The 22,208-nt window shown below is 46.9% G+C and overlaps 1 protein-coding gene across 2 annotated transcripts in view; it reads right to left on the bottom strand.

The window, feature by feature from the left end:
• The window catches only part of USP13 (ubiquitin specific peptidase 13), a 154,544-nt gene that overhangs the window by 116,366 nt on the left and 15,970 nt on the right, over window positions 1–22,208 (bottom strand). The window contains exon 1 of one of the 2 annotated variants that reach the window (XR_010338916.1): window positions 4,917–5,077. Coding sequence is in view for 1 of the 2 variants with exons in the window: in XM_064366828.1 (XP_064222898.1) it covers window positions 5,871–5,996 (126 nt within the window). In the remaining variant the exon portion in view is untranslated. Of the gene's footprint in view, window positions 1–4,916; window positions 5,078–5,870; window positions 5,997–22,208 lie in introns of those variants that run through there. The other variant, XM_064366828.1, reaches the window with a different exon arrangement.

Here is a 22,208-nt window from a genome sequence, read left to right as displayed (position 1 = left end):
TAGGTAGGTGGGTGGGTGAGTGGGAGGGTGAGAGGATGGATGGGTGGGTGAGTGGGTGGATGGACAGATGGGTAGATGGGTGGTGGGTGGATGGACGGATGGATGAACGAATGGATGGATGGGTGGATGGATGGATGGATGGATGGACAGATGGATGGATGGGTGGGTGGATAGGTGGGTGGGTGGATGGATGGGTATCCTGACTACAGAGAATACAACAGGTAAAAAGGGAGTGGGGACAGAAGACATCCTAGACAGAGGAAACAGCGTATACAAAAGCATAAAATCACAGTGGGCTCCAGAAAGGAGACGTGGATTGCTATTTCTGAAGCACAAACTTGGTGGATTAAGAGTGAGGGTTAGAAAGGCTGCAGGCTCCAAATCGTGAGCATCTTATAATTACATGCACAAGAGCTTGGACTTCATCCTGTAGAACAGGAAGAGCCATCAGAGATGTAAGTGCCAGTGTGCCACAGATGTGCGCATTTGGAAAGACGGTTCTGGAAGCAGTGTGCAGACTAGGTCGGGTTGAAGCAGCAAGTCTGAAGGAAGGAAGGTCAGTCAGGAAGCGACGGTACGTGTCCTTTTAAGGATGATGAGCACACAGACCTCAGACAAAAACAGCGGGAATGGAGAAGACAGGGTGGACCTCAGAGCTATTTGGGAAGCCCGAACAACGAGCTCACTGGTAAGACACAGAGGGAAGCGGGGCCAAAGAACATCCAGCTCTCTAGAACTCAGAGGAAGAAAATCTGTGAGCAAGAGAACACTGTGGTCACTCTGGGCACACTGACCTTTACGTACCTATGAAATGCTGGAGTAGAAAAATCCAGACCAGAATAAGATGATCAGGTCTTCACCTCCAAAGAGATATTAATTTAAATGTCATCCGCTTAGAAAAAAGTGTTTAAACAAAAATATGGATAACCCTGATGAAGAAAAGCATCTTTCTGAGGAAGACAGAATCGGCAAATGGCGTCCTAGGAAATGCCGGTAACTAAGAGGTAAACGAAGCAAGAAATGCTGGTGGAAGAAACCGGGAAAGGACAGGAGGAAAGCCAAGAGAGAGTGGTGTCAAAGACAGCAGGAGACGCACAGGTCAGAAGAACAAGCTCGGAGATGCAGACACTCAAAAAGTCAAGTAACGTTAGAGCCGCCAAGTGCGACAGCTAAGAGGTCGCCGACAACGTGGGCAGTGTTACCAAGTTCAGACTGCAGTGCTGAGTCTCAGGGCAGATTAGTGCAGATAAGATCAGAAAAGCTTTTAAAGAAGCTTTAAATGAAAGAGTCCAGTGACTTAAGAAGGACACAAATTAGAAAGATGGTTTTGTGGTTTGTTTGTCTGTTTTTAAGAGACAGAATCTCAGCCAGGCGGGGTGGCTCACGCCTGTAATACCAGCACTTTGGGAGGCCAAGGCGGATCAAGATCACCCTGACCAACATGATGAAACCCTGTCTCTACTAAAATTACACAAATTAGTCAACCGTAATACCAGTTACTCGGGAGGCTGAGGCAGGAGAACTGCCTGAACCTGGGAGGCAGAGAGGTTGCAGTGAACCAAGATTGTGCCACTGCACTCCATCCCTGGGCAACAGAGATTCCATCTCAAAAAAAAGAAAAAAAGAAAAGGAGACAGAGTCTTCCTCTGTTGCCCAGGTGTACAGTGGCCTGGTAACAGCTCACTCTGTAACCTGAAATTCCTGGGCTCAAGTGAGCCTCCTGCTTCAGCCTCCCAAGTAGCTGGGACTAAGGCATGGCCACCATTCCAGGCTAATTATTTTACTTTTTGTCAAGACAGGGGTCTCATTATGTTGCCCAGGGTGGTCTCCCATCCTCAAGCCAGGCTCCCACCTCAGCCTCCCAAAGCACTGGGATTACAGGTGTGAGCCACTGAGCCCAGCCAGGTGTGTTCTTTCTTAAGGTGGGAGAAAATGAGCCAGAAGAGGGAGAAGCTGGAGACATCAGAGGAAGTGGAGTTAATGAAGGAGCAAGTTTCCTGAGGTGGGGAGACAGGACCCTGAGGACACGCAGAGCATCGCTTTCGGCTGAGATGGAATCGAAAGTGGAACCAGATGCAGATGAGCTTCCAGGACAAAGGAACATTAGGGGAGTTCCTGTCCAGGGATCCCCTTTTTTCCTGCAAAGTACAAGTCAAGATACTTTTCTGAGAACGATGAGGGACGCACAGAAAAGGCTTAAGGAAAGCATCCGAAGGTGAGAACGGCCGCTCCCGGGAGTGGGACAGGATACAGAGAAGAAGGCTTGCCGGGCAGAGAGGGTGCGATGGAAGAGGAAGGCCGGAAGTCGGCACGGTCTCCAACCCATCACAGTGTGGGGTCTCCGGCAGTCCGCGCGTGGAAGTGGAGTTCTGGAGGATGGCGAGGGAGCGAGGCAATACGGCGGGCACAGAATGCTGAAAGAGCCGAATCATGAGAGGCAGGCTAAGCAAGTCATGGGCCTGAAGGTCTTCAGAACCCACAACAAATGATCAAAATAGGAATAAATGAGTGGAGAACATTTAACTTGAAATTCCAGAGCCAGGGCTGACTGTACACATTCACCGGCATTCCACAGTTCTGCTGCTGACTTGTGACCCTGAGCAAGTTATTATGTCTCTGGGCCTCCGTTTCTCTCTTTCTTTTTTTTTTTCTTTGAGTTTCCTAAACTTCATCATTTAGTCATACAAAACAGACTTCACAAGAATTATGAGGTACAACCTAACAGAATCAGTGAATGCAAATCATCCAGCAGCAAGTCAGTATTAAACTACTGTGAAGCTAATCGCTGCATTTCTGCCTTATCTGACTTTCTGGCCTTTCTTCCTTCTCTTCCTCCTGCTCTCCCCATCGTCCAATTTTGAGATCTCTTCTTTGTTATGAACTGAAACAGAGACTGTATTACGAAGGCTAAGGTGAGAAATTAGAGAAACTGCAAATCAGCGCTGATCACTGAGGAGACCCAAAATTGTGTACAAACTATTAGAACTAACGTGAACGTTGGGCAGCATTGCTAAACATAAAATCAACATCTCTTAATTAACAATATCGCCAAATACCGTCGCCAACCAGTTAATGTGTAAGAAATAAAAGATAGCAGTCATGGTAAAAATATATATTATATTTTCACTATTCAGAGAGTAGTACCTTTCCCAGTGATTTATAGTATCACCCTTTACACACACACACATTTTATATGTGAGTTCCTTTATAGAAAATTACAAAAATTATTGAATGACAAAAAGGAAATGTGAATAAAGAGGTATCTATGTTAAATACTTCATAAATATTTATGAAGCACACACTGTATGATAAGCACTGCTAAGTACTAAGGACACAGCAGTGAATGAAACAAAGTCCGTGCCCTCATCGAGCTTACACAAGGGTGTGGATTACAGGTTCACCTATAAACTCAAGGTGATGGTCATCACAATCTCAATAGGATTTTTTAAACTAGAACTAATTCCATAATCCATATAGAAAAATAAGTAAACATGGAAAAATTGCTTGCACTAGCAGATAGCAAGGCTTGCCACGCAATGCAGAGACACACAAACAGATCAACAGAACACAACTGAGAAAGAGACCGAAATGTGAACAAGTTAAAACATAAAAAGTGTAGCCAGGCGCAGTGGCTCCCGCGTGGAACCCTGGCACTCTGGGAAGCTGCTGGATTGCTCAGGCCCATGAGCTCAAGGCTAGGCAACATGGTTACCTGGAAAACATGGCAAAACCCCTCTCTACAAAAAAACGCAGAAATCAGCCAGATGTGGTGACACACGCCTGTGGCTCCAGCTACTTGGGAGCTGAGGTAGGAGGATCGCTTGAGCCCAGGAGGCTGCGGCTGCAATGAGCCGTGCTGGTGCCACTGCACTCCGGCCTGCGAGACGGCGTGGGGCCGTGTCTCAAAAAACAAACGAAATGTGCGTGTAGGTGTGTGTGCGCGCGTGTGTGTGCGTGTAGGTGTGTGTGCGCACGTGCGTGCATAAAGGGTGATACTATAAATCACTGCGAAGCTTATACCACTCTATGAATAATGAAACTACTGGTTATCGATATGAAAAAAATAGATTCCCATTCTTCACACAAATAAAAAAATAACATACAGATGGATTAAAGACCTAAAATGTTAAAATAGTCACATTCACACATACTTAAAAGAAATAAAAATTTTTTAAACTACTGTAAGAAATGTGACATGGTCTGGCTGTGTCCCCACTCAAATGTCATCTCAAATCATAACTCCCACAATCCCCCATGTCACGGGAGGATCCCGTGGGAGGTGATTAAAATATGGGGCAGGTCTTTCCTGCGCTGTTCTCGTGACAGTGAATGAGTCTCATGAGATCTAATGGTTTTAAAACAGGAATTTCCCTGCACAAGCTCTCTCTTTGCCTGCCCATCCACCTGAGATGTGACTTGCTCCTTTCTGCCTTCCACCATGATTGTGACACCCCACACCCCCAGTCACATGGAACTGTCGGCCTTAACTGTCTGTTAAGCCTTTCTTCTGTAAATTGCCCAGCCTTGAGTATGTCTTTATCAGCAACATGAAAACAGACTAATACAAAATGTCTTTAAGACCTTGAGGTAGGAAACAATTTCTTCGACAAAATACAAAAAGCACAACTCATAAGACAAAAAGTTTAAGAAATCTAACTACTTCAAAACTTCCAACTTCTATTCTACAAAATAATTCATAAACAATGTAAAATGACACACCACAGACCCAAAGGAAATTAAGTATGTAACAAAGATTTGTTATCAAGATTGTAAAAATAACTCATCACACTTATAAGAAAAAGATAAATCCATAAAGAAATAGGCCAAAAATATAAATAGGCAAATCCAAAGAGAAAAAACCAGAACGGAAAGTACAAAGAAATGTGCCGAATATTTAGATGCCACTTCCTACTCACCAGATTGGCAAAAACAGAACTCTGACCAAGGGTTGGTGAGGGTGTGGGAAAGCGAGAAGTCACCATTTCTGCAGATCGGAGTGTTAACAGGTACAGTTACTTCGGAGAGAGACTTGGCACTACCTAGTAAAACATAACATGAGCAAACACACTTCCAGACCTACTTCCTGAAGAAATCTGGCACACGTGCCCCCAGGAGAAGGATATAAAAGTATTAACTGATGCATTCTTTACAGTAGCAACAAATAGAAACATTCTAAATGTTCATCAAGAGGAAAAGAGTATAAATTACAAGGTACAAGATGAAAAACCAAACAGCTATTCAAATGAATTAAATACATCCAGACGTATCTCAACATGGACAGATTCCAAAAGAAATGAATCTTCTGCATGCCGAGGGGAAAACTCTTCAGGAATTTAAGAGTGTGATAGCATTTATCTACATCTCTAAAACATATAAGGTCATGCTATATATTGTTCTTGAACAGGCGTTTGTTAATAAAATATAATGGAATGCGTGACACAGAAAAGGTTCTCAGCAGTGGTTACTTCTGGAGTGGGACAAAAGGAACTTGAATTTTTAAGGAAACTATTTCTTGTGCTAAAGAGCAAAACACAAATCTGAAGCAAGAACATTCAAATGTTTTTACTTCTGATTTTTGGATCCATGAATGTCTCTGTATTTTTCTGTATTTTTGTACCTAGTTTTTTTTTTCTTTTCCAATTAGTCAACCCAGGTCTTCTTAAAAACTCCAATCAGAAGTTTAGAGGAAGGAAAATAAAGCTGGTTAAGATAAGGTCTGGGAGAATCTCTGGATCTGGTGAACTGTGCTGCTTCTGTTTCTCACCATCAAGCAGAATGAGAAGTGCTATGGGCAGGGTAAAGCCCCTGGCGAGAAGCCAGCGAGAGAGCGGGCAGGAGCGGCCTCGAGGCCTGCCCGGAGCGGCTCTCACCTCCCGCACGTGTCTTTTCAGGTGCATGTACACGCTCTGTCCGGTTTTTCGAAAATGTCTTTCAACGTGTTCCCTTCCGAAGGCCAGAAATGTATTCATGCATACATAGAGTCCACCTTCAGAATTCTAGAAGAAAGAGAAAAAGTACATTAGCCAAGGACGCCTAGCCAGGTAGTCAGATAGAGGCAGAGGGAGAGGGAAGGAAGGCCGCCGTGGCAGGCAGGCATGGCGAAGGGCCACGAGGGTGCGGTCACCATCAGGGAGCCTCCAGCAGCTCCACACACACCCACAGCGGTGGCTGCACCCCAGCCCTGGGCTCCCGGTGCTCCCGCACAGCCGAGCCATCGTTTCCCAAATGTCGTCTATGTCCACAGCGAGGTGACAGCCTCAGAGGCTCTAAGAAATGAACACGCTTGTCTGACAACAGGGCAAAGGAAGAGAAAGGCAGAGGAAAGTTGGCAGAAGTCTCACTGTAATATTACCCCATCGTTCCTCCTCATTCACTGGTGCGAGTCTCCAGGAACGCAAAGTTTTAGGTCCTTTTAGAGGAAAGCGTTCTGCAAAGGTATTATCCCCTTCCTTTGGTGACACATGATATTCGATAGCATTCATGAATAAATTATAATAATGTAACACGTAAATACAGGTTGAACATCTCTAATCCAGAAGTCTGAAATGCTTCCAATGAGCATTTTTGTTAAAACCATCATCCCGATGTTCAAAAGGTTTCAGATTTTGGAGCATTTCAGATTTCAGATTTTCAGGTTAGGGACGCTGAACTAGTAACTATAATGCAAATATTCCAAGACCAACAAAAATTAAAAATCTGAAACACTTCTAGTAGCAAGCATTTCAGATGAGGGATACTCAGTCTGTAATAACAGTAAGTGCCTAATAAAGGCTCAAATCTTATAATGCATGTTATTGCATGCCTGACATGCTTCATGCAGACTCTTTCCTTCCCTCTCTCCCTTTCTTCCTTCCTTCCTTCCTTCCTTCTTTCTTCAGCAACTCACTCTGGTACCTCGGCTGGAGTATAACGGCAGTAACGGCAGGTTGGATGCCGGTCACTGCAGCCTCAATCTCCTGGGCTCAAGATTATCCCACCTCAGCTTCCCAAGTAGCTGGGACTATAGGTGTAAGGTTTAAATGAAGCAAGCGAGGTTCGAATGAGGCAAGGAGGCCAGTTATTGAAATGAAGAAACTTAATCGACTCCCGGGCGAGGCTCTGCAGTCCAACAGGAAAGGCCGGAGAAGTCGCGCTTGACTCCGCGCAGGCGTGGGGTTTTATAGGGAGTGGAGGCGTTTTGATTGGTTGTGGGGAAGCAGGACGTGGGCGGGGGCAAGCTGCCATTGGCAGGTAGGCGGGATTTCCGGTGAGCGGGCCGCCCAGGGCGAGTGGGACCTAGAGGGGGCAAAATGCTATTGGGCAGGTTCTGGCGGGGCTTCTTTTAAATTTTGGCGGGGTTCTTCAACGGTCAGCTAGGTGCTGAGTGCAGAGGCCAGTGCTGAGTGCAGAGGCTTTGCGTGCTGAGTGCAGAAGTGGGCGTGGAGTGGTGACGTGGTTTCTAGGCGGGGAGGGGGGTGGGCGTGTCCAAGCTCCCGGGGAGGCAACTGGCCTTACAATAGGCACATGCCACCATACCCAGATAATTTTTGTGTCTCTTGTACATATAGGGTTTTGCCAAGTTGCCTACGCTGGTCTTGAACTCCTGGGCTCAAGCAATCCACCTACTTCAGCCTCCTAAAGTGTTGGGAGACAGGTGTGGGCCACCATGTGCAGCCTATGGATATGTATATTATTTCTAATGCTAACCACTGCAAGCCACTTAGTATTCTACTTTACAGTATCAAAAATAAAAATAAAAATAAAAATAAACTAAGGATAAGTCACTTACCCAAGTGCACACAGCACGGAAGTGCCAGAGTTAGCTCTGACTCTCTTTCTCCTTCCATCCCTCCATGCCACATTTCAAAGCACAGAATATTATTTAGTTAAAGACATACTGCTACAATGAATAGTCAAGGATACGTTTGAATTTTAGATACTTGATTTTCTATCTTAATTTCATTCCTCATTTTCTCTCACTTTGCTTAACATGCTTTTCTGTGAACTTAGGCTACAAAATTATCAACCCTTTCCTCCAAGGAGGCAGATTTTCTTAAGCTGTGGTTAGTCTCACCCCTCCAAATAACAAAAATAATAATAAATAATAAAATAATGTAAAACTAACTTTTGAACACCTGTCAAAATTGCTAATAAATACCTTACAAAATTCCTGACAGTGCATCTCAGTACAGCACAAAGCACAATCTCAAAACAGACATTGACATTTATCAAAATATATTTGAAAATTGTTTAAAATTCCAATAATTTTGCTTAAAATTTGTTTAAATTCCAATAAAATTATTCAAAATTCCAATAACTGTTTAAAACTCCAATAAAGATTGTTCATTTAAACAATTTTCTAATAATAAAATTCTCCAGCATTGTATCTAGAATTTCTAAGTGAGGCTATAAAGAGTCCTCTCACAGTGCAAACAGCAGCATTAACTCAAGCCTCTTACTGTAGCATATACGTTGCAGTAAGCAAACTAACTCACTAAATAAGTGGTATAAAGATCACAAACAAAGGAGGAGAATAAAATGGTCTCTCTTTGCTCATGACAATATAGTCCATAGGGAAAAATTCTTAGGAATCTACAAAACTACAAACTAGTGAAAATAACAACTAGTAAGAGCAGTGAGTGAATCTAAGATCACAGGACACAAGTTACTAGACCAAAATCAACTGCAATTTTACATATCAGCAACAAACACTTGCAAATGACATTTTTAAAGCTCGACTTCAAAATAGCATCCAAATCCCAGCACTGTGGGAGGCTGAGGCAGGCGGATTGTTTGAGTCCAGAAGTTCAAGACCAGTCTGGGCAACATGGAGAAACCCTGTCTCTACAAAAAAAAAAAAAAAAAAAAAAAGCAAAAATTAGCCAGCCTGTAGTCCCAGCTACTCGGGAGGCTGAGGTAGGAGGGTCGCTTTAGCCCAGGGTGGTCAAGGCTGCCATGAGCCATGATTGTGCCACCATACTTCAGCCTGGGCAACAGAAGAGACCCTGTCTCAAAAAAAAAAAAAAAAAAAAAAAAAGCATCCCAAAAAGCTTATAATTATAATATAGCATGTGCTTCTGGATAACTTTTCTACCTTTACATGAAATCATTTAAATAAAGTTAGAAAAGTCCTTCAACTAGAGACAACACGTTACATTCAATCAACAGATTAGGTAAGCATTTTCAAAAGAGTTTTCCAAATAAACATGTTCTTTGGATAGACAGACCTCTTAAGAAAAACATATTGCATCACTATAATAGTCAATTATTCATTAAATCCATTAAATTAAGCATCATATATTGTAATTTTTTTAAAAGTTCCATTCTCTTCCAATAAAATGTAATCCAGTCAATGGATTCAAACCAGAAGATTTACTGGGGAAAATATGAGATTTGTAATCGAGGTCTTGCACTGTCACCAGCTGGCTCTGTCGCCTAAGGGAGGCAGCCATGTGGGGCTCTGAGCTCGTGTTCTCCTCTATAAACATGGCCGTAGCAATCATGTCCCACCACACAGGGTTGCATGAAATTTACAGAGAATGAAACACATCAAAGTGCTTTCTGTGCTATATGGCAACACATAAATGTTGCTTATTCTGTATTATGGGATAATTATCATTATCTCATTATCTGAATCATTTTATAAGTGGGGAAAACAAGCAAAAGGAAGAATAAATGAGTCTGACAGCCACACAGGCTGGGGGTAACAAATATTAACCTGTCAGAAAAAAACACTAGGCTTCTCACTGTAAGATTTAAAAAAAAAACCACGCACTGTAAGATAAAAAAAAAAAAAAGAAAAAAGCACCAGGCAACTAGTAGAAGAACCAAGAAATTAGCAATCAGAAGAACAAAAATGTTCAAGAACAGTATTTTTCTTTTTTTTCTTTTTTTTTTTCTTTTTTGAGACACAGTCTTGCTCTGTCACCCAGGCTAGAGTGCAGTGGTGTGATCTCAGCTCATCACAACCTCCACCTCCCGGGTTCAAGTGATTCTCCTGCCTCAGCCTCCTGAGTGGCTGGGATTACAGGCGCCCACCACCATGCTGGGCTAATTTTTGTATTTTTAGTAGAGACAGGGTTTCACGATCTTGGCTAGGCTGGTCTCAAACTCCTGACCTCAGGATCCACCTGCCTCGGACTCCCAAAGTGCTGGGATTACAGGCGTGAGTCACCCCATCCAGTCAGGACAGCATTTTTCTAAAGAAAAATATAGAAATACTCTATAATCCAAGAGTTTATCATTTCTTAAGTAATCACAGCCTTTGCTAATTTCATTGTGAAGAGTGTTTTACCTATTAGGGAATTTGATGGAAATTTACCACACCAAACATTCACTCTCAATTTCTGGAGCCACTTGATAATGTCACTAAGTCCATTATCAAAGAGAAAAATTCTTTGACACTCAGAGAGGAATAACCACATAAGGAAGGATTTCATTATAACATCAACAAGTGGCCGGGCTCACTGGCTCAGGCCTGTAATTCTAACATTTTGGGGAGGCCGAGGTGGGTGGATCATTTGAGGTCAAGAGTTCGAGACCAGCCTGGCCAACATGGTGAAACCTGTCTCTACTAAAAATGCAAAAATTAGCCAGGCATGGTGGCGGGCGCCTGTAATCCAGCTACTCAGAAGGCTGAGGCAGAAGAATCGCTTGAATCTAGGAAGTGGAGATTGCAGTGAGCTGGGATCACGCCACTGCACTCCAGCCTGGGCAACAGAGCGAGAAACACACACACACACACACACCCCCCACAGGCACGTTCCACCGGACACCAACACAGGCCCCAGAGGTAGTGTGTGCCCCTCCACATGGGCAATGCTGACAGGGAGGGACTGCCCAATGGACTCACCAGGAGCTCTAAGAGTTCAGGGCACATTCGGACAGAAAACCCTTTCAAACCTATCACATACAGAACAAATACATATCCCAGTCGAATGGTCCGTGATTTCTTCTCTCTTGCGCTATTAATGTCTAAATACTGGTCCTGTCATACACTGTTTTTCACATACAGAGTCTGCGCCCCACAGCCTGTGCTCCTAACAGCTTCTTTCTATCCTCATAAAAAGTCTATGTGGATAACTCTCCAAATTGCCTTGTGACCAAAGCACAGAGAATGCTAGACAGCCCACCGAGCTAAGCTGCTTCTCACAGAGTTTCAAACCCTCAACCGCATCACTAACCAGCCACCTTCTCACTAAGAACACCACCCCAGAAAGCATGGCAAAGTGCGTGCCTCCATGCAGACAAAGGGGCAGGTTGAAAACAACAGAGAAATCCAACTGGAAGAATCAAAGGACAGTGTGTGAGTCTCTTCTCATGCTGCCATCATGAAATACCCAAGACTGGGTCATTTATGAAGGAAAGAGATTTGGGGTTTTGTTTTTTGTTTTTTTTTTTTAGACGGAGTCTCGCTCTGTCACCAGGCTGGAGTGTAGTGGCGTGATCTCAGCTCACTGCAACCTCCGCCTCCCGGGTTCAAGCGATTCTCCTGCCTCAGCCTCCCGAGCAGCTGGGATTACCTGTGTGCGTCACTGTGCCCGGCTAATTTTTGTATTTTTAGTAGAGACGGGGTTTCGCCATGTTGGTCAGGCTGGTCTCAAACTCCTGACCTCATGATTTGCCCACCTTGGCCTCCCACAGTGCTGGGATTACAGGTGTGAGCCGCCGCGCCCAGCCTTAGACCTACATCTTATACCAAACACTGTCATAAGGTCCAAACAGATCCAAGAAATAAGCAATTACAAAACTAAAAACAGCAGAATAATATACTTCGCCCACTTTTAAAGGAGAAAATAATTTCTGGCCAAAAAACTTAAGGATCTCATCAGAGATAATGTAGTTGAGTCTAAAAATGTAAACACTAGTAAGTTTTGCACCACAAAGTGTAATGAAACAAATAATAAGCAAGAGAATGGGGAAAGATACAGAGTACAGTGAATAGAAGCACGTGTCCAAACGACACAAAAACTGATGAATCACAGGACGTCAACATTCAACTTCAACTAAGAATGTTTTTAAAGACCATTTGGTTTCCAATGTGAGAAAACATTAAAATCAAACCATCACATCCTCACGACCTCCTTAAATAAGCATACTAAGACAATCTCAAGGCCACGTATATGCTTCATAAACCAGCAAAAACTATTAAAATTGCACAGCCTGAAACTGCAGAGAATACCTGTATATCCTCTTCTGCAATATAAATTGGTTCAGTCTTCCTAGAGAGCAGAAAAACAGTGACACTTTGACAGAGTATTTCCGCTTCAGGTACAGGCCCAAAAGAAGAAGGAAAACGAAAAACTAATTTGTACCAAAATATTCACATATGCACTGTCTATAATAAAATAATGTAGCAACAGCCCCAAATAGAGAAGTTAAGAAATTGTGGCATATAAGCACAAGAAAATACTGCAACATTATTTAAAAAGACACTTTTATGAATTGTGTGTAATGTGTGTAGAAAATGTTTATAGAAGGCCGGGCGCAGTGGTTCACACCTGTAATCCCAGCACTTTGGGAGGCTGAGGCGGGTGGATCACGAGGTCAGGAGTTCAAGACCAGCCTGCCAACATGGCGAAACCCCATCTCTACTAAAAATACAAAAAATTACCTGGGTGTGGTGCTGGGGGCCTGTAATTCCAGCTACTCGAGAGGCTGAGACAAGAGAATCGCTTGAACCTGGGAGGCAGAGGTTGCAGTGAGCTGAGATCACACCACTGCTCTCCAGCCTGGTGACACAGCGAGACTCCGTCTCAAAAAAAAAAAAAGAAGAAGTATATATAATGTGCATAGATATGTATGTAGAAAAATAACCAACGAAAAAAGAACAGATGCTGATGACCTGAGGGGGAGACCAGGGGTAGGGAAGTCTGCACAGTGACAAAGGCCTGAAATAAACTGGAATGTGATCAACGGCTTTCTATTTATTGCTTGACTTTCAGGCCTCTCTCCATGAAACCTCCCACAGTTGGTGCTTCTCCAACTGTTGTCTCGACGGATGAGGCTGTTTTTGTTTTTTGCTTCGTGTTGTTTCCATTTGTTAAGCAAAGATACATGGTCCCACCATACGTGACTAGTTCAAAGCTCCAGCCAGACAGGGACTTACTCACACACCTTAAGTTCCAAAAACCCAAACAGGTCTATGTCCTAGGCAAACAGACCCGCCGCTCACGCACTCCCAGCACTTTGGGAGGCCAAGGCGGGCAGATCACCTGAGGTCAGGAGTTCGAGACCAGCCTAGTCAACATGGGGAAACCCCATCTCTACTAAACATACAAAAAGTAGCTGGGCATGGTGGCACATGCCTGTAATCTCAGCTACTTGGGAGGCTGAGACAGGAAAATTGCTTGAACCCAGGAGGTGGAGGTTGCGGTGAGCTGAGATCGTCCCACTGCACTCCAGCCTGGGCGACAAGAGTAAAACTCTGTCTCAAAAAAAAAGGGAAAAAAAGAAATTCTGAAACACTACTCTCCGTGTTGCAAGTCAGCCAACACACGTGAGGCAGCCCTGCCGAGGGCTCGGTGGACTCTGCCCAAGTCTAGGAGTGTCTCGCTGCTAGGAAAGCATCACCTAAAAGGCCTTCGGGACAGAGCTCAGGCCCGCAGCCTCCCCAGCAGCCCACATTGATGCCCCTCACGTGGCGCTTCCCAGACCCCACACTCTGCCAGTCCCCACCCAGAACGATTCCCACAGCTCCCTGCTCAGCCCCTGTTCTGACGGTCCTTGACCCTAAATCTGCTTTTATTTCACACTCAGTGTCATGCGATTGAAATCTATGGCTGTGAGAAACCCAAGCTCCCTGCAGCTTGGCGCCAGTACCTCTAGAAGCTGAAATACACATATGCTCCTCAAAGGCAGAAGAATTGTATCATTTATTGCTGAATGCCAAAAACAGTACCTGGTACAGGGCAGAATCGAACAAACTTTTGTGGGATGAATGAGAGTTTTCACCTCACCATTTGTTACTCGGTCTCTCTCTCAAACTGCTCCTCGGTGCGCTTCCACTTAACGTCTCTGGCATGACTAAGCAGTGGGAATTCTCAAAATAAAACTCATGGCCACACACAGAAAAACAGCCTGTGGCAGCAGCAAAAACACTAGCTTCTCAGCTTTGTTTGGCTGAAGTCCCTCTTAGCAGCTTGGACACTTGAACCCCACTGCCCCAGCTTTCCCACCTGCTATAATCAAGCCAGTCTCACCCAGTTCTTCAGCAAAGAGGCTGCCTTCTCTGCACCCCCATGCCACCCGGATCCTACCTGCCTCCCCTGCACCCCCATCCCACCCGGATCCTACCTGCCTCCCCTGCACCCCCATCCCACCCGGATCCTACCTGCCTCCCCTGCACCCCCATCCCACCCGGATCCTACCTGCCTCCCCTGCACCCCCATCCCACCCGGATCCTACCTGTCTCCCCTGCACCCCCATCCCACCCGGATCCTACCTGCCTCCCCTGCACCCCCATCCCACCCGGATCCTACCTGCCTCCCCTGCACCCCCATCCCACCCGGATCCTACCTGCCTCCCCTGCACCCCCATCCCACCCGGATCCTACCTGCCTCCCCTGCACCCCCATCCCACCCGGATCCTACCTGCCTCCCGTGCACCCCCATGCCACCTGGATCCTACCTGCCTCCCCTGCACCCCCATGCCACCTGGATCCTACCTGCCTCCCGTGCTCAGAGGGCACCCAGCCCAGAATGACCAGTGTGCAGTTCCGTGCACAATCTTAAGCTAAATAGGATTCTGATAATCATTTTCATGATGCACTAACCAGAAACTTGACCAAGATGCAAGACTTTGACATCCAAAATCACAAGAACGTCAAGAAATTCTGCACAGGGCTCTATGGTGATTTCCCTTGACTTCTTCCAACCCACAGTCAAACTGCAAGAAAGGGGCAGCATTAAAAGCCCATGTATTGTTGAAATCCTATCTTCACAGCATTCCAAAATACATACAGTATCTACCTAGCCGTTCATCCACCGCCCTGTAGGTACCACTCTAGGGACTATTCAGAAGTAACGGCAAGGACAAAGTCACTTCTTTTAAATGGCCTGCCATTTCAAAGAACGTTAAAACCGTGGCAAATATAAAGGTCAAGGTTGCAACGTGTTTCAGAGTAGCAAGTGAACAGTCATTTTAAACAAAAATACACTACACTGTCAATCAGTAGGTGTTCAGAGAACTCTGTTTACGGAGATGTTTTCTTGGCAACCAGCCTCCCCACTGAAGACAGGAAGGGAGCGTGAGCTTATGGGAACTACGTGCTCCGGAAAGAGCCGCTGCATAACACCTGTTCTTACAACCACACAACACTATCTCCTGTGGAAAACAAGCAGTCACTGCTGCAAAGAGAAACATGATGTAGGTAGGTGGAATCACAACAGACCCACACCGGGACGAATCACACACGAACACCACGGGAAGACTGACTCACACACCCGTGCAAAAGGAAGGTCAAGAAGACCAGAACATGGTATTTTCTAGAACATCGACTGAAAAAAGACGGGACAGGAAAAAAATTTAACCAAATGAGCTGCTTGTCGTCATAACAAGAATTAACCCAAAGAAAGGCCCAAGAACAGATTTGCTGAATCATTTATGATACCTCCATGAACATAACACGCTTCGGCCACTTAAAACTGACTTGTGGATGAGTATTTACTGATAGGAAAACACGTACATTGTGTGTGATGTTAAAACAGACATGGCATGCACACTCCTCCCGGTGCATGACAAGATCTCAGCATGGGGAACATGGTGTGTGATGTTATAACAGACATGGCATGCACACTCCTCCCGGTGCATGACGTGAGCTCAGCATGGGGAACATGGTGTGTGATGTTATAACACACATGGCATGCACACTCCTCCCAGTGCATGACGTGAGCTCAGCATGGGGAACATGGTGTGTGATGTTATAACAGACATGGCATGCACACTCCTCCCGGTGCATGACGTGAGCTCAGCATGGGGAACATGGTATGTGATGTTATAACACACATGGCATGCACACTCCTCCCGGTGCGTCATGTGAGCTCAGCATGTGGAACATAGTGTGTGATGTTATAACACACATGGCATGCACACTCCTCCCAGTGCATGACGTGAGCTCAGCATGGGTAACATGGTGTGTGATGTTATAACACACATGGCATGCACACTCCTCCCGGTGCGTGACGTGAGCTCAGCATGGGGAACATGGTGTGTGATGTTATAACACACATGGCATGCACACTCCTCCCGGTGCATGTGAGCTCAGCATGGGGAACATGGTGTGTGATGTTATAACACACATGGTATGCACACTCCTCCTGGTGCATGACGTGAGCTCAGCATGGGGAACATGGTGTGTGATGTTATAACACACATGGCATGCACACTCCTCCCGGTGCATGTAAGCTCAGCATGTGGAACATGGTGTGTGATGTTATAACACACATGGCATGCACACTCCTCCCAGTGCATGACATGAGCTCAGCACGGGGAACATGGTGTGTGATGTTATAACACACATGGCATGCACACTCCTCCCGGTGCGTGACGTGAGCTCAGCATGGGGAACATGGTGTGTGATGTTATAACACACATGGCATGCACACTCCTCCCAGTGCGTCATGTGAGCTCAGCATGTGGAACATGGTGTGTGATGTTATAACACACATGGCATGCACACTCCTCCCGGTGCATGACGTGAGCTCAGCATGGGGAACATGGTGTGTGATGTTATAACACACATGGCATGCACACTCCTCCCGGTGCATGTGAGCTCAGCATGGGGAACATGGTATGTGATGTTATAACACACATGGCATGCACACTCCTCCCAGTGCATGACGTGAGCTCAGCACGGGGAACATGGTGTGTGATGTTATAACACACATGGCATGCACACTCCTCCCGGTGCGTGACGTGAGCTCAGCATGGGGAACATGGTGTGTGATGTTATAACACACATGGCATGCACACTCCTCCCTGTGCGTCATGTGAGCTCAGCATGTGGAACATGGTGTGTGATGTTATAACACACATGGCATGCACACTCCTCCCGGTGCATGTGAGCTCAGCATGGGGAACATGGTGTGTGATGTTATAACACACATGGCATGCACACTCCTCCCGGTGCATGTGAGCTCAGCATGGGGAACATGGTGTGTGATGTTATAACACACATGGCATGCACACTCCTCCCGGTGCATGTGAGCTCAGCATGGGGAACATGGTGTGTGATGTTATAACACACATGGCATGCACACTCCTCCCGGTGCATGTGAGCTCAGCATGGGGAACATGGTGTGTGATGTTATAACACACATGGCATGCACACTCCTCCTGGTGCATGACGTGAGCTCAGCATGGGGAACATGGTGTGTGATGTTATAACACACATGGCATGCACACTCCTCCCGGTGCGTGACGTGAGCGCAGCATGGGGAACATGGTGTGTGATGTTATAACACACATGGCATGCACACGCCTCCCGGTGCGTCATGTGATCTCATCATGGGGAGACAATCGGGAATTTTTTTCTTCCCATTGTCTTCTGGCATTTTTTAATTTCTCTTCAGGAACATAGATTCATTTTCTAATTAAAAAATAAATAAAAGTTTGTTAACTGAATGTATTTAAATATGTTCCCTTTTCTCAAACCTGGCTTTTCTTAGGCTTTAGCCACCCAAGCACATAGCTTTATGGCGGCTGTATGTTCCCCTACCCAAAGTAAAGCATGGTGACAATCACTTGAGATTTTTATTTTTTATTTTTGAGAGAGTCTCACTCTGTCACCCAGGCTGGAATGCAGTGGAGCGATCTCAGCTCACTTCAACATCTGCCTCCAGGGCTCAAGGCAATCTCCTGCCTCAGCCTCCCAAGTAGCTGGGATTACTGGTGCCCACCACCACGCTTGAACCTCTGGGTTCAAGCAATTCTCCTGTCTCAGCCTCCTGAGTAGCTGGGACTACAGTCACGCACCACCGCACCTGGCTAATTTTTTTGTATTTTTAGTAGAGACAGGGTTTTGCCATGTTGTCCAGGCTGGTCTCGAACTCCCGATCTAAAGTGATCCACCCACCTTGGCCTCCGAAAGTGCTGGGATTGGCTGGGCACGGTGCCTGACACCTGTAATCCCAGCACTTTGTGAGGCCGAGGCTGGCGGATCATAAGGAGTGTAGGCCGGGCGCGGTGGCTCACATCTGTAATCCCAGCACTTTGGGAGGCCGAGGTTGGTGGATCACAGGTCTGAAGATCAGACCATCCTGACTAACATGGTAAAATCTCATCTCTACTAAAAATACAAAAAAATTAGCCGGGCATGGCGGCATGCGCCTGTAGTCCCAGCTACTTAGGAGGCTGAGGCAGGAGAATAGCTTGAACCTGGAAGGCAGAGGTTGCACTGAGCCAAGATCACACCACTGCACTCCAGCCTGGGCAACAGAGTGAGACTCCATCTCAAAAAGAAAAAAAAAGGGAGTGTAACCTCAGGGAGGCACATGAGACTGTGACTACACCTGGGAAAAATGAAACTCATCCGGGACACCTACTCCAGTGGCTGCCACTCACGTTTGCAGAAGGGGGTGGTCAACGTGGAGAATGGAAAAGAAGCCATGAGAGTCAGGCCTTGATGCTTCTCTAGAGGCTGAGGAAGGTCCCAGGGGTGTGGGCAGGAGTGTGTTCAGTCCCTCAATGCAAGACATCAGGACCCCGCCAGGGTGGCGCCCCAGTGACATTCACATCCTCCCTCGTAAAGAGGGCTCCATGGAAGATCATTTCCAGCAGCGGGAAGAGGAGCCTGAGGATTAGGGTCTTTATGCAGATGGGGGGCAGGGCTGTCTCCAGGAGGCCGAGACCTCAAAGATGACGAGCAGTCAGGCAAGCAAAGCAGGGAGGACACCCTCTCCGGAGGCAAAAGCACGTGCAAAGGTCCCAACTCCAGAAAGAGCGTGGCTACTGCTCTGAGGAACAGAAAGCCAGCCGGGTGCTGCAGAGCGCAAGGTGGTAGCCGTCCAGGAGAGGGCGGCAAAGGTCGGGGAGAACAGGGCGCGCCCTGGGCAGAGGCAAGGCCACTGGGGGCTTCTAAAGTGAGCAGTGCCGCGGGCTCGGCTACATCTTTCAAAGGTCACTCTGGCTGCGCGGGAAGAATTACGGAGGGGTCAGGAAATAAACGGTTGAGAGGCTACTGCGCAGTCCAGACCCACGCTGTGTGACAGGAGAGCCACAAGCGAGCATTTAAATTTAGATCATGGCCGGGCGCGGTGGCTCAAGCCTGTAATCCCAGCACTTTGGGAGGCCGAGGCGGGTGGATCACGAGGTCAAGAGATCGAGACCATCTGGTCAACATGGTGAAACCCCGTCTCTACTAATACAAAAAATTAGCTGGGCACGGTGGCGCGTGTCTGTAATCCCAGCTACTCAGGAGGCTGAGGCAGGAGAATTGCCTGAACCCAGGAGGCGGAGGTTGCGGTGAGCCGAGATCGCGCCATTGCACTCCAGCCTGGGTAACAAGAGCGAGACTCCGTCTCAAAAAAAAAAAAAAAAAAAAAAAAAAAAAAAATTTAGATCATGTCACATTAAAAATTCAGGTCCTCTGCGCCGGCCACATTGCAAGTGCTCCACACCCAAACGTGGCTAGTGGCCACCCTCCCGGACAGCTGCGACCCAGAACAGTTCCATCATTGAAGGAAGTTCTTCTAGGTAGCCTTTGTGTAAACAAGGCCTGGGGAAGGCGGCGGGGAGGGAGGGACGGGGGCTGACGGCATAAGCAGGGAAATGGGCTGTGCCAGAATATTATTTTATTTTATTTCATTTCGTTTTATTCTATTGAGATGGTGTCTTACTACTTCGCCCAGGCTGGAGTGCAGAGACGCAATCTCAGCTCACTGCACCTCCACCTCCCGGGTTAAAGCGATTCTCGTGCCTCAGTCTCCAGAGTAGCTGGGATCACAGGTGTGTGCCGGCACGCTGGCTACTTTTTGTATTTTTAGTAGAGACGGGGTTTCACCATGTTGGCTAGGCTGGTCTCGAACTCCTGACCTCGTGATCTGCCTGCCTCGGCCTCCCAAAGTGCTGGGATTACAGGCGTGAGCCACCGTGCCCGGCCAGGATATAATTTTAGGAGAGAGTGCACTAGGCCTGGAGATGGATTAGATGTAGAGGCACGTGGAAAGGGTGGGGGTGAGGACAACGCCTACCGGTTCTGAGTCATTACTGAGTCCATCGAGCACCCTCCTGTCTCTGCTCAGATTTTGCTTTCATCCAGCAACCACCCACCTATTAATTCAACCTCTCAGTTACTTCCTTCCATGTCTAAATGACAGGCGTGAGTGTTCCCATAACCAGAGCACAGATCTCCAGTGCACTCTCACATCTAGAGAAAAGCAGACAAGAGCTTTAAAATGCAACCCATACGTAAGAAGCAAACGAGCAGTAAGAGAGTCAAGCAAGATTCCAGATCACGGGCAGCAAGCATGCAGCGCACAGAAGGGGGATGCAACGGAGGAAAAGCGCTATCGGAAAACAGGGCTGGGTGCAGGGGCTCACGCCTGCAATCTCAGCACTTTGGGAGGCCCAGGCAGGAGAACTGCCTAAGCCCAGGAGGTCAAGGATACAGTGAGCTGAGATCGCACCACTGCACTCCAGCCTGGACCTGAGTGAGACCTTGTCTCAGAAAACAAATAAACAAAGAAAGAAAACAGGCTGGACAGCAGGTCACCAGTAAAACAGAATTACCAGAACACAATAGTGGCAAAATCCAAAATCCTGGTTTCAACAGCAGATCCAGTGAAGGAAATGTGTCCACATAAACTAGGTGGGGAAGAACAAACGCCTAGAATCCCGAGAGAGTCTAGGCCTTGCTGCTAAACACCGATAAACCACGTGCCGCTAAATGCCGATAAACCACGTGCCGCTAAACAGCGATAAACCACGTGCCGCTGAACGCCGATAAACCACGTGCCGCTGAACGCCGATAAACCACCTGCCGCTGAACGCCGATAAACCACGTGCCGCATAGCGATAAACCACGTGCCGCATAGCGATAAACCACGTGCCGCTAAATAGCGATAAACCACGTGCCGCTAAATGCCGATAAACCACGTGCCGCTGAATGCCGATAAACCACGTGCCGCTAAATGCCGATAAACCACGTGCCGCTAAACAGCGATAAACCACGTGCCGCTAAATGCCAATAAACCACGTGCCGCTGAACGCCGATAAACCAAGTGCCGCATAGCGATAAACCACGTGCCGCTAAACGCCGATAAACCACGTGCCACTAAACGCCGATAAACCACGTGCCGCTAAACACTGATAAACCACGTGCGTGGCCGTGAAATGTTCAGAAAAAAACAAATATTCATGCAGCAGCAGTCGTGGTGGTGTGCACCTGCAATCTTGGCTACTCAGAAGCTGAGGTGGGAGGACCACTCGAGTCCAGGAGGTCAATGCCAGCCTGGGCAGCACAGCGAGACCCCACCTCTAAAAACATACGAACACCTGTAGTAAACAGATGTTGAAATGGGAAGGCAGTCAGTAATGATTCCCCCAGCCTGCTCTGGCTTTGAAAGTCTTCCTTTCTGCAGAGGACTCCTGTGCATTACAGCTGTACAGCCTGGTCCTGCACAGCTAAAGGCAGAGTCTCTACAACTACGTTTTGACTCCACTACAAACGTACTGTTCTATCGAGGCACCATTTGTTAACTTTTTTGGAAAGTATACAACCGAATCATTCCTCTGGGTGTTCTGAGCAATGAGGATGCTGTCCCCGCCGCAGCTGGGGAAGGGCAGGGGCGGGGCACGAGATTCAGCTACGGCAGCACGCTCAGGGCAGACGGGTGGCGTGGAAGCCCTCGGCATCTGAGCACAGTGAACGGAGCCCCTGCAGCGGTTCCCTGCTTCCACGTACAAAAAGAACACGTGAAGCCACCTTGCCAATAGCACAGCTTTTATAGTCCTTGTTTACTTTTATTTTTAAAAGGTGACGGTTTTCTTCAGGATAAAATCCCTCTGAAAAACATGAAGATTGAATTTCCAGGCTAACCCATAGCCCATCCCTCTGAGCTGAATTTGAGTATGAATAATGGCCGGGAACAGAGTTCCCATCAAAGAGACCAGCAAGGCTGGGCGTGGTGGCTCATGCCTGTAATCCTAGCACTTGGGGGTGCTGAGGCGGGTGGATCACGACCTTAGGAGCTCGAGTCCAGCCTGACCTACGTGGTGAAACAGTGTCTCTA

Source organism: Aotus nancymaae, unplaced genomic scaffold, assembly GCF_030222135.1.
Source record: "Aotus nancymaae isolate 86718 unplaced genomic scaffold, 86718_ANA_hifiasm-v0.15.2.pri h1tg000067l, whole genome shotgun sequence".
NCBI lineage: Eukaryota > Metazoa > Chordata > Mammalia > Primates > Aotidae > Aotus > Aotus nancymaae.
Note: the sequence above shows the minus strand (reverse complement) of the source record. Positions and strands in the feature narration are given on the sequence as shown.